This window comes from Ramularia collo-cygni, assembly GCF_900074925.1.
Source record: "Ramularia collo-cygni strain URUG2 genome assembly, contig: RCC_scaffold04, whole genome shotgun sequence".
NCBI lineage: Eukaryota > Fungi > Ascomycota > Dothideomycetes > Mycosphaerellales > Mycosphaerellaceae > Ramularia > Ramularia collo-cygni.
In genome coordinates this window covers 228,333-243,160 of record NW_019716258.1, presented here as the reverse complement: position 1 = coordinate 243,160, position 14,828 = coordinate 228,333, and the positions used below count along the sequence as shown (strand labels likewise).

The 14,828-nt window shown below is 51.2% G+C and overlaps 8 protein-coding genes; 4 read left to right on the top strand and 4 right to left on the bottom strand.

Moving 5' to 3' along the window:
* Positions 1–286: 286 nt before the first annotated feature.
* Positions 287–1,672, top strand: RCC_03234 (uncharacterized protein; the record flags this gene model as incomplete). Its single annotated transcript, XM_023768525.1, has 1 exon — positions 287–1,672. The coding sequence occupies one exon, from the start codon at positions 287–289 to the stop codon at positions 1,670–1,672; it is 1,386 nt and encodes a 461-aa protein (XP_023624293.1).
* Positions 1,673–1,695: 23 nt separating this feature from the next.
* RCC_03233 (uncharacterized protein) lies at positions 1,696–3,231 on the bottom strand (the record flags this gene model as incomplete). XM_023768524.1 has 3 exons in its annotated part: positions 1,696–2,103; positions 2,189–2,902; positions 2,953–3,231. 3 exons carry the CDS (start codon positions 3,229–3,231, stop codon positions 1,696–1,698), a joined length of 1,401 nt encoding a protein of 466 aa, XP_023624292.1.
* An 831-nt stretch (positions 3,232–4,062) lies between these two features.
* RCC_03232 (uncharacterized protein) lies at positions 4,063–6,648 on the top strand (the record flags this gene model as incomplete). The annotated part of the gene is made up of 1 exon (XM_023768523.1): positions 4,063–6,648. One exon carries the CDS (start codon positions 4,063–4,065, stop codon positions 6,646–6,648), a length of 2,586 nt encoding a protein of 861 aa, XP_023624291.1.
* A 374-nt stretch (positions 6,649–7,022) lies between these two features.
* Positions 7,023–8,126, top strand: RCC_03231 (related to cis-1,2-dihydro-1,2-dihydroxynaphthalene dehydrogenase; the record flags this gene model as incomplete). XM_023768522.1 has 6 exons in its annotated part: positions 7,023–7,072; positions 7,143–7,206; positions 7,309–7,551; positions 7,607–7,906; positions 7,962–8,040; positions 8,098–8,126. The coding sequence occupies 6 exons, from the start codon at positions 7,023–7,025 to the stop codon at positions 8,124–8,126; spliced, it is 765 nt and encodes a 254-aa protein (XP_023624290.1).
* A 586-nt stretch (positions 8,127–8,712) lies between these two features.
* On the top strand, positions 8,713–10,916 carry RCC_03230 (related to ATPase family protein; the record flags this gene model as incomplete). XM_023768521.1 has 2 exons in its annotated part: positions 8,713–8,805; positions 8,856–10,916. The coding sequence occupies 2 exons, from the start codon at positions 8,713–8,715 to the stop codon at positions 10,914–10,916; spliced, it is 2,154 nt and encodes a 717-aa protein (XP_023624289.1).
* Positions 10,917–10,977: 61 nt separating this feature from the next.
* RCC_03229 (uncharacterized protein) lies at positions 10,978–11,526 on the bottom strand (the record flags this gene model as incomplete). The annotated part of the gene is made up of 1 exon (XM_023768520.1): positions 10,978–11,526. One exon carries the CDS (start codon positions 11,524–11,526, stop codon positions 10,978–10,980), a length of 549 nt encoding a protein of 182 aa, XP_023624288.1.
* Positions 11,527–12,207: 681 nt separating this feature from the next.
* Positions 12,208–12,951, bottom strand: RCC_03228 (uncharacterized protein; the record flags this gene model as incomplete). Its single annotated transcript, XM_023768519.1, has 1 exon — positions 12,208–12,951. The coding sequence occupies one exon, from the start codon at positions 12,949–12,951 to the stop codon at positions 12,208–12,210; it is 744 nt and encodes a 247-aa protein (XP_023624287.1).
* A 708-nt stretch (positions 12,952–13,659) lies between these two features.
* On the bottom strand, positions 13,660–14,309 carry RCC_03227 (uncharacterized protein; the record flags this gene model as incomplete). XM_023768518.1 has 2 exons in its annotated part: positions 13,660–14,002; positions 14,095–14,309. 2 exons carry the CDS (start codon positions 14,307–14,309, stop codon positions 13,660–13,662), a joined length of 558 nt encoding a protein of 185 aa, XP_023624286.1.
* Between the last annotated feature and the right edge of the window lie 519 nt (positions 14,310–14,828).

Here is a 14,828-nt window from a genome sequence, read left to right as displayed (position 1 = left end):
AGCTTTTGATGATTGAGACTTCTCTTAGGGTGTACGTTCATTTTGTTAAGATGACCAATCCTAGTCTTCATCGTACACACCTTTCTCAACCCCTGTGCTACATGTTTACTTTCGGCATCCAGATAAGACACGGTGCAGGAGAATGAACAAGGACGAGGTTCACAGGGGAATAGCAAACATTGAATAACCCATCATGGTGTTTGCTTGAAATGTTGGAGAAAACATTGACCATATATCCACTGTGCTATCCCCTACATCCTTCTCAATCATTGTCCATCACCTTGCGATGTCCACAGAGGAGAAGCTCGCTATACAAGCGGTCTTGGCTGACATCGACAACAACCCAAAGCAAAGCAATACTTGCATCCAGCGCTGGGAACGACTACAAAAGATTCATCGGAATCTTCCACGCAGAGTTCGGCATGTCTTGCGTGACTTTCACGCCCTTCTGTGGTTATTACAGAAAGTCTTGCTGGACCCAAATAATGTTCGAGCGAAGGAGACTGACAAGTCCAAGCTCGACATGCAACGACTCTTCTCCCAGGGTAGCAGAACTTTTGCACCAGATTTCCTGGCCTACATCCATGACAACTCTGATGTAGTCTCGAACGTCTCTGAGAACGAGCATATCAGGGATGGTACTCCTGCGCGAAGCCCTCCCAGAAAGCGCAAAGCGACTCAGGATCTCATCGAAGACGATGACCCACTTTCGCCTAAGATCGCCAGAGTACAGGGGAATGTAACGCCAGTTAATCTTTGCGAGAACGGTCACGGTGAGCCATGTAATTCGACCGGATGTCTCGCAAAAATAATGCTCAACAATTTTGCGACTCCGACCCAGTCCACCATAGCAAACGCTGACTGCCAGCCAGCTGACGAACACGATGACGACCGAGCTCTGCGGGAAGCCTTCGAAGAGATCGCCTCATTGGTCGCAGGAATCCATTCCCACGCATTTGTCAACCAGCAAGGAAGCAGAATGGCTCAATTGACAACGAAACCCAGTCCTGAGCTTGAGAAGCTATATCGACATGCTTTCGGGGCGAAGCTATGGAAACCTGTCGCCATCAAACTTCAGGCATCTAACAATCTCGTTGCGAGTGAGTTTCTGCAGTGCATAGTGTGGTCCTTTCTCATCTTGAACGTGTTTCTGCCAAAGGAGTTGAAACCAGACGTGAGCGATGTGTTGAGGATGCATAATATCGCCACTTTCTTCGTCTCGGCTATCGAGGAAGAGGGAGCCGACAGCGAAGCTATCCTACGTGAGGCAGCGAGGAGAAGATCAAGAGATCCCAGATTCCATGAGACTGAGATAGATCCCGAGGCGAGTGTTCTGGCACGCGACTTCATGCTCTTGTTGAATGCGCATCTTCCACAGCCAATGGCCAAGCACGCAGACAGATCGCTGACGCGGTTGATGAGGGAAATCTGCAGAGCTTCTCTGATAATCCAGGCAAAGTTCGACGCCGCGCGGCTGAGATATAATGTGAAGTGGTACAGCAAAGGCGCAAGGTATCCCGCTGCTGAAGGTGACATGGAGCGTCTTCCAGATCAGCAAGGAGAGGTGGTAGCATTCRCAATTACGCCTGGTTTGGAGAGAGGGACAACGGATGGGGATGACTTGACGGTTGTGGTTCTTCGCCCGGAGACGGTGAGAGTCACGGATTCCTGAACGATCAGTATGTCTATCATCGTTCATATGCACAGCATTTCCTGATCCATTTCTCGGGAAATATCGATCGAATCATGCGGTGAGCATGATCGAGAGCTTGCGCAAATAGAGAGCAGTTCATCTTCCGCAGTGTAACCCGAGTCTTCAAGCCCGATCATGCTACCATCTGATTCGTGGTTGATGCATTCTTCATTGCTCGCGAGAATGAAATCGATATCCAGTACATCATGCTGATCAGAATCCAGCGATGGATCTGGTTCGCGCACGAGAACCTCCAGTCGGTTCGCACAATGGTCTTCTTGCAGCGCATCCTGCGCTACTTGCCAGAGTCGTAACTCCATGCACGATTGCGCGGATTTTGAATCGCGTGAGGCCACGTAATTAGGACTTGAGCTGCTGATGGACGAGGGATGTCTAGCTCTGCGGGCGATCTTGAGCAAATCAGTACAATTTGTTTGGTTGACTTTGTGGTTCTGTACATGCGGGGAGCAAAGCGTTTTGGTCTCTGCCACTCACCTCTGCAAATTTAGCCCTCAGCGTACCGCTTCGAGCACTCCCCACGCCGACTTGGCTCAACGCGTGGCTGATCGTTGGCATCAGCAAAGATCTGCTTGACACAGCCGTGAAGTAGCCTGGACACCAGATAGAAGGGGCAAAATCGACCAGATGCTTCAGCGACTGACTCTCGTTGAGACGGATTCCTCGTGCTGAGCGCTTCGGATCTGCAGTGATGGCATTTAAGATTCCTGCGTCTAGAAGATCAAGAATGTCCTTCTGTGAGCATGGCCAGTATTTCGGAACAAGTCCAGGCGCACCACATGAGTTCTCCGGGTTATACTGTTCGGACCTGACTGCTTGGGACATTTCAAAGCTGCGCGTGGCCACTCGCAGATCACCCACAAGCGGTTCGTCGAAATGTGTCTGGCTACGAGTTGCCAACATATCAGGATCGATAGGCCCACACTGGTCGCTCTCGAACGACTTCGACGTACATCGTTTTGAGCTTTGTCTCTGGTTGATTCGGAAGGCGAAGTGTACGCTGTTGAGCTGAAGAGTGGGCACATCGGGGTGCACTGATAKTGCACCACACGAGAGGTTGTCTGAGAGTTTGTGAACCGGAGGCCGGCCTGACACCGCTACATCATCGTGCGTGCGTGAGATTCGCAATGTGACATTCCGGTCATTGGACAGCGTCATTGAAATGGGTTTCAGGCAGAGCTCAAGCCACATCTCTGCAACGTCAGCATTTCCAATGATAAAAAGACCAACCGATACGACACCTTTGAGTCGTACAACTTCTGAGCGAAGGTCTGTATGAGACCGTGAGTGTTCATGCCAAGAACATCTATATCGAGATTGACATGCAGCTTGAACGTTTCGCCTGGCATGATCCATGGTCTGTTCGCTGCTTCATAACTCATCGCCTTGCTCAACAACTCTTCGATTGTGAAGGTCGTGTCATTGGCGGCGACTTCAGCGCAGCTGTTTAGTTGAAGCTCCAAATCTGCGGTTGTTGAAACCAGACAAAGAGAGCCCAACTGCACATCCGCCGGCTCCATGGAGACGGCAGATTCGAGATGCCGTTTTGAGCATGACAGTAATTCGTGGAGGTGGAGGAAGGAGGAGGAGGAAGGGCCAGTGGACGTTCTTCCTAAGCCAAGTGCGGACCGCGGACCGCCCCGTGATCGACGTACTTACTTAGTCATCCACAGATCGCGTCCCTTCCTTTGACCTTTCTTCCCTTCGACAATTCACTACAACAATGGCACACCACGACGCGCGTTGAGCATCTCCAGTCTTGATCGAAGGCTACCATATGTGGTCGAAGTAGATCACTCTCAATCACCAGGGTCTGCCGGCGWATAACGGGTCTCGGGGCTGGATGGGCCTGGCCATTGGACCAAAAGATGTCATACGTGAACACAGAGCCGATCAGCGAGGCCGCGAGACCATGGTTTACGGCCATTAAGCACGCTCTAGCTCGCTCCATAACTGTAGAGGAATTGGAGAAGCCGCTGGAACTGCTGAAGGAGCGATATCCTCTTCGCTCAAGAGAAGTAGCCATCACTCTGCTTGGATTCCGGTGCACATGGGGATCTGCCGACGACATTCTGCTTTTTCGCTACATCAAATTGTTCCTCAAGGCGCATTGTGTAAACGCTGCCGATCTGCTGATCGCGCTGTTAAAGACGTCGGCATATAGCCCGAATAACGATGACAACCCAGGAGACGTCAAACGACTCGGCCTGCCCTCATGCGAAGAGAAATTATTCAATCTTTTGACACAAGTGCAGCTCACTTCAGAGTTTCCAACTTCTTCCTTGCAACTCTACCAACTTGTTGATGCAATCACAAACTGGATGCGCATCATCAACGAATATGAGACAAAAATGCAGCTTGAAGGAGGCGGACTTCACATCCCGGACTGGTTTTCAGGCGGGATATACGAAGCGCTCGGAACACTGGCAATATCCGTTTTCGAGAACGAGAGTTTTCGTGGAGTCCACAAGCATCAATGGTGGAAGGAGCAGCGCCCTTTGATCGTTGGGACCATGCAAAATTACGATGTGAATATTCTGCAGTGGACACAGTCGCAGCTGGCAGGTCGCTTGCAAAACCTCATCGGAAGGCCGCCATTCATCGGGACCGACGACAAAGGAAGACCACTGTTTACGGACCAGCAAGTCTTGGATGCGATACCGCCTGTGCCCGTAGCCCACTCTCGTGCTGGGCTATTCCTCTGGATGAATTCTGCACTCGCTGCTAGACCTTTGACTGATGACATGGATGTGCTGAGCTACCTTCACGCCCGATATTCGGGCAATATGCAATCTGCAATAGTCGACCTCTTAGTGGCTTCCTTTGACAATTTGACCAACTCGATGCTACGCAAAGAGCCGCGTCAGAGTGTGAAAGTCATCCGATCCTTCATCTGCAACAAAGTCCCCGTCTTGATCTCAATGCTTTCGGGATCAATTGCACCGCCAATGACTGCCGAAGCATGCATTCAGATGGCAATGGCGCCAGGGGGTTTGATTTCCATGAATCCGCTGCCACCCATCAGCGCTGGCGCCTCGGATGTTCAGGAGAGTCTAAAACACACCCGTTTGGAATTCCTCCAGGCGTGTGCATTGCACGGGCTGGTCACAGAAAATACAATCGCAACCATCCTGCACGAAGCCATAGCACTCCCGCGGGTGACAAAGTACAGCAAGGACGGTCTGGTGTCTCAATGTGCCAACAACGTCAGCCGTATGGAAGCAATAATTGACGATCTAGGTGGCATGCAAGGAAACTCCGGAGCGATCGCTGGCTGTATTGTACAAACGATTGGTAATCTATGCATGACCAAAGATACCATGTCTCTGAAGACGGTCTGCAATGAGCTGGTCAAGCGAATGCCTTTGATGGATATCATCATGCAGTATACAGAGCCAGTGCACTTGCTACTGCCGCTATGTAATCTCCTGGACGGATGGGTCCACGATCAGGATCAAACAGAGTTCACGCCATCTTACGAGGAATTTGCCTCCATTCTATTGCTGACTCTGGCCGTCATGCACCGCTACAGCATACCATCGGCATCACTAGGGCTGATCGGCGATAATTTCGTCGTCCGGCTTCTGGACGAGATGTCTAGCAGCAAGTCTCCTTCAGACATGACAACGGAGCAGGCCTCGCAGCTCGAGAAATGGATCGAAGGCTTATTCGCTGTCGACGAGCACGGCGAGACTAGTGGAATCGGCGACGAAGTAATGCGGCAGTGCTCCCCTCGAGACTTCTATCTCTTAGTTCCGACGCTATTCGAGCAAAGTGTCCTCGCATGTCGCTATAACGCTCTTTCTTCTGAGAGCTTCAGAGGCGGATTGGAGCTGTTACTCGAACCGTTCCTCCTGCCATCCCTGATTATGGGGTTAGGCTGGCTGGCAGAGCATTCTTGGGAGGACCACAACGATGTCGAAGTACTGCTCCAAGTGCTGGAGAAGCTGCTGAAGCCGTCGAGTAGCTCCCAGGAAACGCAGGCCATGCACCGGGCGATCCTTGGCATGGTTGCTACACCTTTGTACAATTCTCTGCAGGAACTGCATCGGCAAAGACCCGAGAAGAAAAAGGCAGCAGAGCTGAGTGATTTGCYGAGGTCTCACCTCAACCAGCAGCGCAATTTGCACTGCAGCCGGGCCGAGATGGACGAGTACATGCAGGATGGGACTTTGAACAATCGTATCCGCCGCAGTATCYAGGAATTAGTTCGTTGGGCGTCGACTACAACGAGTCCGCCCGACCCACCTCCAAGATATGCTCACAAAATGTTTGCATTAGCTTGCCAAATTGTGGATGTGGAGGTCCTCTTGGATACCATAATTGAAGAGCTAGCGAGCACTCCTTCTGCGAACATGCCAGTCGCACTTGATGTCTGCACGGCCATGATATGCGCTCCTGCTGCGGGTTCCATCGCACAGCAGAAAAATCACTCGGCTGGAGTGACAGCGAGGCTCCGCAACAAAGTTCGTCTCATCCCATCCAATGTTCCGGCACTTCTTGGGAAACCAAAGGCTCATGCCCAGGCACTTGTAAATCTGAGTCGGCAGGTGGAATCGCAACTTGCAATCGCTCAAATGCCTCCAATGTCAATACCGATGCAATTGCAAGAGCAGGCTGCGGACCAGATGATGCAAGACCTTGGACTTGACCTTCCAGCGGACATTTCCAATGTTGCATCTGATGGCAAGATAGATCTTGCGGGTCTCGAACAGCAGATGGACTTCTCGAATGCAGCTTTATCAAATGCCACAGTACGACAGATGGAAACAATGGCGGCGGAAAATGGCGCGATGGAGCTAGATCAAGCGCWAATACTCGGCAGTCTGAACATGGACCTTAAGAACGACCAGCAGCTACACTTGCCAAACGCAGAAGAAGACATCTTTGCAGGCCTGGATATGGACCTTGGAGACGATGATTTTAATTTTGGTTGAATACTCTTGATACCCGGATGAGTTTTGGACACCACAGATGGCTCACTGGATCGCAGAATCCCGATTCTCATAGTTGCACCGGGCATGGTCTGCCTCATTCTCATACAGTAACGGAATAATGTTATTATCAAGGATGTGTCCCGTCAAAGCTCTCGCATGCTCTTCCTCGGTTCTATCCGGTTACTCTTCCGAGAGTCCAAGTGGGGTAGGTAAGGTACCTTTAGAAGGTACCTGTAGTCTTGTCGCTACTGTCTGTGGGGCATTATTGGATACAAGGCGTGGGGCATTCAGTTTTAGAATCAACCATCACTCTATTATTAWAACCACACTCATACACCGGAACATAGAACCATTTCTCTCACGTAGCAATCAAGATGCCGTTCGCGTTGAAAGGGAAAAACGTGCTTATCACCGGCGGCGGTAGGCAAGTCATCCCGCTTACTGGTCTTCATTTAGGACATTCAGCTTTGAATGAACACTGACGTTCCAGACAGAGGTGTGGGGGCGGAAATCGCCCGGAGATTCGCTGCAGAAGGTAGCAATGTTGCCATCAACTATGTGAGCCAAAATGAAGTATGGAAGGCACAGAGCACGTCTCAAAACCTCCATGCAGCTTTCCGTCGTCCAAGACACTTGCTTACCTTCCATACCTCGCTTTAGGTGAACAGCGAAGGCCCAGCTCAAGCTCTATCTAAGGAGATACAAGACAAGTACAATGTCAAAACGACGGTAATCAAGGGCGATGGCGGTGTCATCGCAGACATCCAAAACTGTGTTCAAGAAACCATCAAAGCCTTTGGTGGCTTGGACGTCATCATTGGCAATGCTGGCTTTACAAAGTTCTCGGATTTCAAAGACCTCGATGCGTTGACCTATGAAGAGTGGGACAAGTGCTTTCACACGGTAAGCTGGTGGATGCTGAATGTTCTCTGATGCTGGGACTGACGAATGGTCTCAGAACGTGACGGGTAACCATGCACTTCTGAAGGAAGCCCTTCCCACATTCAACAGCAATCCCGACGGCGGAGTCTTCATCATGACATCCTCAGTGGCCGGCAAGTCCTTGAGCGGTTCATCCATGGCGTATTCGGTCACCAAAGCTGCTCAGATTCATTTGATGAAATGTTTGGCCAACACTCAAGGCCCAAAGGTCCGGGTTAATGCAGTCTTACCTGGCTTGCTCTTGACAGACTGGGGCAATCTTTACGGAGAGGAGAAGATCAATGCCATCAAGCAGGCTGCCGCCTTACAGAAAGAGGTGCGTCCCGTGATGTTGAATTTATGCGGATGCACGGCTGATATCAAGAACATAGACTGATATCGGAGAGTGCGCTGACGCCTTCGTGATGCTTGCAAAGAATACCTCGGTGACTGGACAAGCGTTCGTTGTTGGTGAGTATAGCAGTGTCCAGTTGAGAGAAAGAGGGGAACTGTACTGACTTTCAGAAGACTCCGGCCTCGTCGTTGCGCATATGTAGATGGGATGGTGAAATCTGCCGTCGCGACCCACACGAAGCTTTGGAAGTGGTGCTTATAAGACCCGGCAAGAGTTCAGTCAGAAGCAGGTATCGACAGTATAGCGTTGAGGCCCTGACAGTGTCCTGTAAGCTCAGGAACATGGTCTTTATAACRGAACCGTTGAACTCGGGAGCTGGATCGGTGCAAAAAGACGGGCGTGCATATAATGATCTGCTGCGATCCGAGAGAACGTGTATCTTCAACTCAATATTTGTCATTGTTTCATTGTGACTAAACAAGCAAGCCTGAAGAGATTAGTACGAGTCCGCACACATGATACACAGCCTTTGCGTAAATTGACAGTCATATCCTGCTGATCAATCGATTCTCTCGTTGAGATTCACACTACCCCAACCCTAACCCTCAGATTGATAAGATAAGGTAGCCGAGATCGATCGATCGCTCTCGATCGCTCCGAGGTTCAGCCTCGAAACCTTGAGATATGCACGTCACCATGAATGCCGATGCCGTGTCTCTCGCCGAGATCTCCTTTGAAGACGACGAAAGCGAGGCACAACGGTATGCTACCCTTATTGACGTGGTGAGATGGCTTCCAGCACCGCGACTGGGCTCGCCATTACCAATCCTTTGGTGAAATATCGAGCTCTCGTCGCTACCAAAGCCATTGCTCCCGATGCGGTACGAGGCAGACCCATCAAGTTTCGAACGATTGCTGAGAAACGACACAGGCCCAACATCGACTTGCCATTCACTTGTCTAAATTGTATGATCSTCTAAAGGACTATGAGCCKGAAATCGAATACAGCCATCGTCTAGATCAGATCTCCCGATCCCTGGATTCAGATGCCCAGCAAAATGCGCCATCTTCACGTCAGAGCGCATGGCGTTCGTTCCTGTCCACCAGAGCAAGCAGAGATAGTCTAGCCTTGACCAGGAGATTCACTTCACATGAAAGTGCAATGAATCTTAGCTCCCCGAAAGGCCTTATGTTACACGGCGAAGTGGGAACAGGAAAATCCATGCTTGTTGATCTCTTTGCGGATTGTCTTCCAAACAGGAAGAAGAAGCGAAGCCATTTCAACACTTTCATGCTAGAGACTTTCGCCAAGCTCGAGGGATTCCGTGCAACGCGAGGCAGAGGCTCAGGGGCAAGTGTATTCGCGGCAGACGATCATTCACTCCTATGGCTCGCAAAGGACATGATTCAGACATCCCCGATATTGTTCCTAGACGAGTTCCAGATGCCAGATAGGGTCGCCAGCAAGATTCTCACCAACCTCATGACTGGCTTCTTTCAATTAGGTGGCGTTTTGATTGCTACCAGTAATCGCATGCCGGAAGAACTGGCGAAAGCTGCCGGAGTTGGATTCGCGCCTGCACCACAACGAAGCTTTGGTTGGAGTTTAGGAATCCGGAAGCAGGGTCCAGGCGTGGGTATGTACGGAGGGTACAACGAATTTGCTGCATTCTTAGATGTGCTGAAAGCAAGATGCGAGGTGTGGGAGGTAGAGGGAGGAAGGGACTGGCGAAGAGTCGACAGTAACAGCATTGCACCCATCAAAGGGATAGATCTCCCTGAAGATGCCCGAAATGAGGTGGAACATGAGTCCGTGGAGCCAGATGAGATTCCAGACAACGAGCTCTCGGTCATCATGCCAGATCACTTCAAGATCATCACTGCCGAGTCTGATGCCCAGAGAGCAGCGGACGACGCAGTAGGTACTTCTCTAGGAGACAGCAATGTGGCATGGTCTCCTGCGACTATGAAGGTATATGGTCGCCCAGTACACGTCCCGCGTGCCTACAAAGGCGTCACAAAATGGACCTTCGACGAGCTATGTAAAGCCGCCCACGGACCTGCAGATTACATATCTCTGGCTTCGACATACCATACTCTGATTCTCACCGAGGTCCCTGTACTCACTTGGCTCATGAAGAATGAGGCGAGGCGTCTAATTACGCTATTGGACGCTCTCTACGAATGCCGATGCAAACTATTCGTCAGCGCCGCAGCTGGCCCCGACGACATATTCTTTCCCGAAGAGCAGAAACGAAAAGAAGGCGATGAAGAGGGCGACTCGGTGTACTCGGAGACACTTTCAGAAGTATATCAGGATGCTACAGCACCGTTCCGGCCCAACATCCTGACTGAGAACCCAAACTATGCTGAGCCACAAGAAGAGCCGGATTACACCCATGCTCGCTTATCTGGTTTATTACGAGCCGACGCGCTCGAGGACGACGCGCCAGGCGGCAACACTTCCCGCGGTGCCAAAGGCGGTTCTGCGAGCAACCCGTTCGGTCGATCTTTTGGAAAAACCGATGCAGAGATGCAGCGTGCGCCCGTCGACCACGATGAGGTCCGATATACCGCCCGGCCTAATTTCCAAAAGACTAGCGCTTTCACCGGCGAAGATGAGAGATTCGCATACAAGCGAGCGCAGAGTCGTTTGTGGGAGATGTGCAGCTCGCGCTGGTGGGCTAGAGCTGAAGAAGGTTGGCATAGACCCACACCCAAGGAGACCAGGAGATGGGAGACCGACTCACTGTCATCATCAATTAATTCTACGCAGTCGACGGCGCGCGGGACCGAGATCAAGATGGGTGGTGCTATAGCTGATGAATCGAGACCAGCCGAGAGCTTCAAGCCGGTCAAGCCGAAGGAAGAGCAGCCAAAGAAGATTGGTTGGACGCACTTTTGGGGCACTATAAAATGGCCTGGCACTCGTGCCGGCGCCTGGGGACAAGGTCCTGATGGTCTGAAATCACGGGGAAACGAGAAACGTTGATCACAGCCATTGTCTTTGCATTGAACTCCTGAATACTCAAAGAACACATCCACATCATCAATCACGCCTTCTTCTCCTTCTCCTTGAACAAAGGCATTGCCTCTTCTCTCAACAACGATGACACTCTACACAATGGCGGTGGTCGGACCCTATTTCCCCATGTCGGAACCTCCAAGCTGCCCAAGTGGAACTCGTACACCATCAATCGCAACTCGGCAGGCAAATCCAAGAACTTCTCAAACTTCTGCTCGTCGTCTGCTTTCTCCAGAAGCTTGACCAGCTGGGTATGCTGGTTGGCCTCTGGCTGGCATGGCAGGCCGCGATCGTGGGCGAAGATGGTGAGTTGGGAGGTGGAGAGGTCCTCGTAGGCGAGGAGACCTCTCTCGAACCGATGCAAGAGCTTCTCGCAGCGCTTGGCCGTTGCTGAGATCTTGACGTAGACCCCAAGCGCGCGGAGTCGGATCTTGAGAGCGGAGGCAGTGCCTTGTGGGCGAGGCAAGGAGGCGTATGGGATCAACTTCCAGTAGGCTGGGCGAATGCTGATTGTGGTGGTGTAATTTGGCTTGGTGGTGTCGAAGAACATTGGTGGGGCGGCGAGAGTGCGTGACATCTTGCTTGTATGTGGTTGTAGTGGTAGTGGTGGTGGTTATTGAGAGCTGGTGGCGCGTTGGTATCGCTTTGGTTGCGATGTGACTTTGTGTAGGATCTTGGAGAAAGGAAACATGAAAAGGACGAGAAGAGACAGCTATCTATGATCACAACGACAATAGGTCAAGAAAGTTCGGAAAAGTACATCGATCGACAGGTTTCAGCTCTGGATTGGGACAAAAAATTTACAATAGGAAAAAAAAAAGTCTCGAGTTGAAATCTTGGCGGTGGAAGTGAATGAGACTCAGCCGGCGGAGATCGCCCTACCAGACAAGCTCGAATAAAGGGGAGGAACCAACTGCCAACGGATCGTGTTATAATAGCGAAGGTCACGAATCGATATAGACATCAAATCTTGCAATCTGCTTCAGATCTCGCCTCCTGGTCTCCGCTTAGAAGCTGTACCATCGCAGACCATTCAACAAAAAGAGCACAAGACCGTTGAGATTCCAGACCAGTACTACTTCTGTACGCCGCTGGTGTCGTTGTATTCATGTTGTTCCTGGTCCTTGCGCTGGTGCTTTGGAAGCCGCAAATCTGTCTTGCCTTCGTGGCGCAGCCTTGCTTAGAAAGTCATGCGGAGATACCCATCTCGCTCTTCTGGGAGTGTTCGTGGTGTATTATGGCGAATTATCGATGGCTCTTAAAGCGCGCAGGCGTCTAATCTGCTCTGAGCGTCCCTTGTATCAAGCACGCGTAGCATTTGTGCGGCCATTCTATCCTGGTCAGTATCCTTAGCGTCCAACCAAATAGCAAACCTCCCTCTCTCCCATCTGCCTAGTACTACTGCCCTGCTATCGATTCTTTGCAGCTGCCCGCGATAGTTCCACTGCGTCCAAAGATTGTACCAGCTGTAACTTTTGACGAACTCCACGGCACCCGTCTCGCAGTCGATTTTGCCTTCAATTCTTGCCGATCCACATTTGTCCTTGCTAGATCCAGAGATCTGCCCAGCAGAGGTCACGTTCAAGCTGTAAGCAACAATGTCTGGTCTGCCGCCAAAGGCTCCATACGTGTTGGAACCGTTACGGCCTACGTAGTCATAGACGCCACCACAGACGAAAGGTGTATCGATAGGGAGCAGAGTTTTGAGGTCGTTTATCCCTCGGTTCAATGTGTTTTGYTTCTGATCCGCTGAATACGTGGGTGGACCGTCGTGGACAGGGAATTCACCGCTGGGACTGATCGCTATATTCCTTGTCTCTCCGTCTTCGGCTTTGCTTTGTACGATCCTGGTCTCCTTCAGCTGCTTTTGCGCAAAGTCCAGGAGCTCGCGGTAGATGGGGAGGTCAAGAGGCGCTGGCGAATTGTTACCTTCTGGCCTTTCCTCCTTCCACCAGGTCTCGATCAAGGATTGGATGGGTGAGAATGTCTTGAGGTCTGCCATGTTCACTTGAAAATGAGATGAGGAAGAAGAAAAGTATGAGCGAGGTACTACTTTGTAGTACTGTTCCCTGATCCTTCGAGGCTGTGCAAGAATTCTGAGATGCTTAAGGTATGACGCCGAGCTTATCCACTATTAACCTTGTGCGCCCCGAGGTCCCCGACTGATGTCGCAGCAGTCGTAGGAGTAGCGGTCGGAGATATTGCACTGATGGATGCGATGGAGATGTCTGTTTGATGTTGACGGATGGGAGGATTGAAAATGGTCAAGGGTCGAGCAACGAACGCCGTCGGTCCCACAAAAGCTTGGCATAGAACTAGACCATTATTTGGGGTGGCAAGGACCTCACGTCTCACACAATCATCACCGATTGCTCAATAGGTATGGCAGGCGTGAGCAGGAACGACCTTCCATATTTATTTGTCTCGTCCAGTCAAAGGACCAATCTCTAGGTCTACAGTGCAGCAGTCTTGATGTTAGCAACTCTGGATTTGTAGATTGGGGGAACGAACATTGGTCAGATAACGAGTCGCCGACAATGCATTTCAATTTTCAGTAAACCTCAGTTCAACCGTTGATAGTATGACACACGTCCTTCATCATTCAGCCGACCCTTTCTGTGCTCGGCAGGTGCAATCCCCACTAGGTGCAACTATTGGGTTCCGTCCCGTAGCCCTCTGTAGTGACGCGACACCCAGCATGCTTAGAGAGCTACCACATGTTCTCTTCCATTCCAAGTTCAGCGCCGTCCATGACTTCTCCTGCGGTCTGCAAAAGACCCCTGGACTGGAAATCGTAGGCCTTGCCGTTCTCGAAACCCCCAGGGCCGAAGAGTGCTCTGCCGATCTGGTTGCGGGCACGACCTCTAGTTCCGCAGTGAGGGAACTGCTGACGCAAGGTCTCGAGGAAAACATCGCTGGTGGTGCAGCCCAGGCTCATGGCGCAGACGCCAACCAGCATGAGCGTATTCGTGTCGTTTTTGTGAATCTCGACGAGCTTGTCGAGCGCTCCTTCATTGAGGAAGTCTCGTACGGTCTTGATGTCGGAGCAATAACTAATAGTGGAGGACTGGGAGTCAGTCATGTGTACAGGAAGGCGCTTCGCGTTGTATGTGTGCACATAGGCCTCTCCGTGTTTAAAACTTACGCGGCGAAGAGTGAGTACATGATGTCGCCATCGTGAGTCTGCATCTGAGCAGCACTGCCCTCGGTCTCCGTTTCGACGTCCTTCTTCAGTTTATTGTGTGCGGCCTTCGCCTGCTCATCCTTCTCGAGGGTTGTGAGACCACACTCTTCGGCGAGATCGACAAAAATGTCCAGATCACGGTCATTTTCGAACAGTCCGTAGCCCCAGAAACCCATGATGACGGTATACTGATGGCGTGGATGGTGTTGGTGTTGGTGTTGGTGTGTGTGTGTGTGTGTGTGTGTGTGTGTGTTGTGGAAACGAGTGGACAGGAAGATGAAGAGACGGGATGATGAGAGAGCTGGGTGGTTGGGGAAAGCGCGGAAACACCGCAGGCAGCCGTGTACGCGATGAACACGAAAATCAACCATGAGAATGCAGACAACGATTGCGCGACACGATTGTTGTTCTTTGGTGTGAAAGAGCCCTTTTCAATAAAGTACTCGGTTGCCAATGAAGCAGAGACTCACCGGAAGGATTGGCGATCAGGATTAACAAACCTCATGTTCAGTAGATGGAGATGCTTATTCATGTCTGCATTGTACAAATTTCTCGCGCAAGGGCCAGCCGAGCATCCAGCGAGCGCCTACTGAATGCTTCACTCCTCATGCCGCATGCGAGGTAGGAGGGGTGATCTCAAGAGCACTTGAGTTGAGTCGATCGATCCCGTGGTACTTTGGGTCCACGAGCCATTG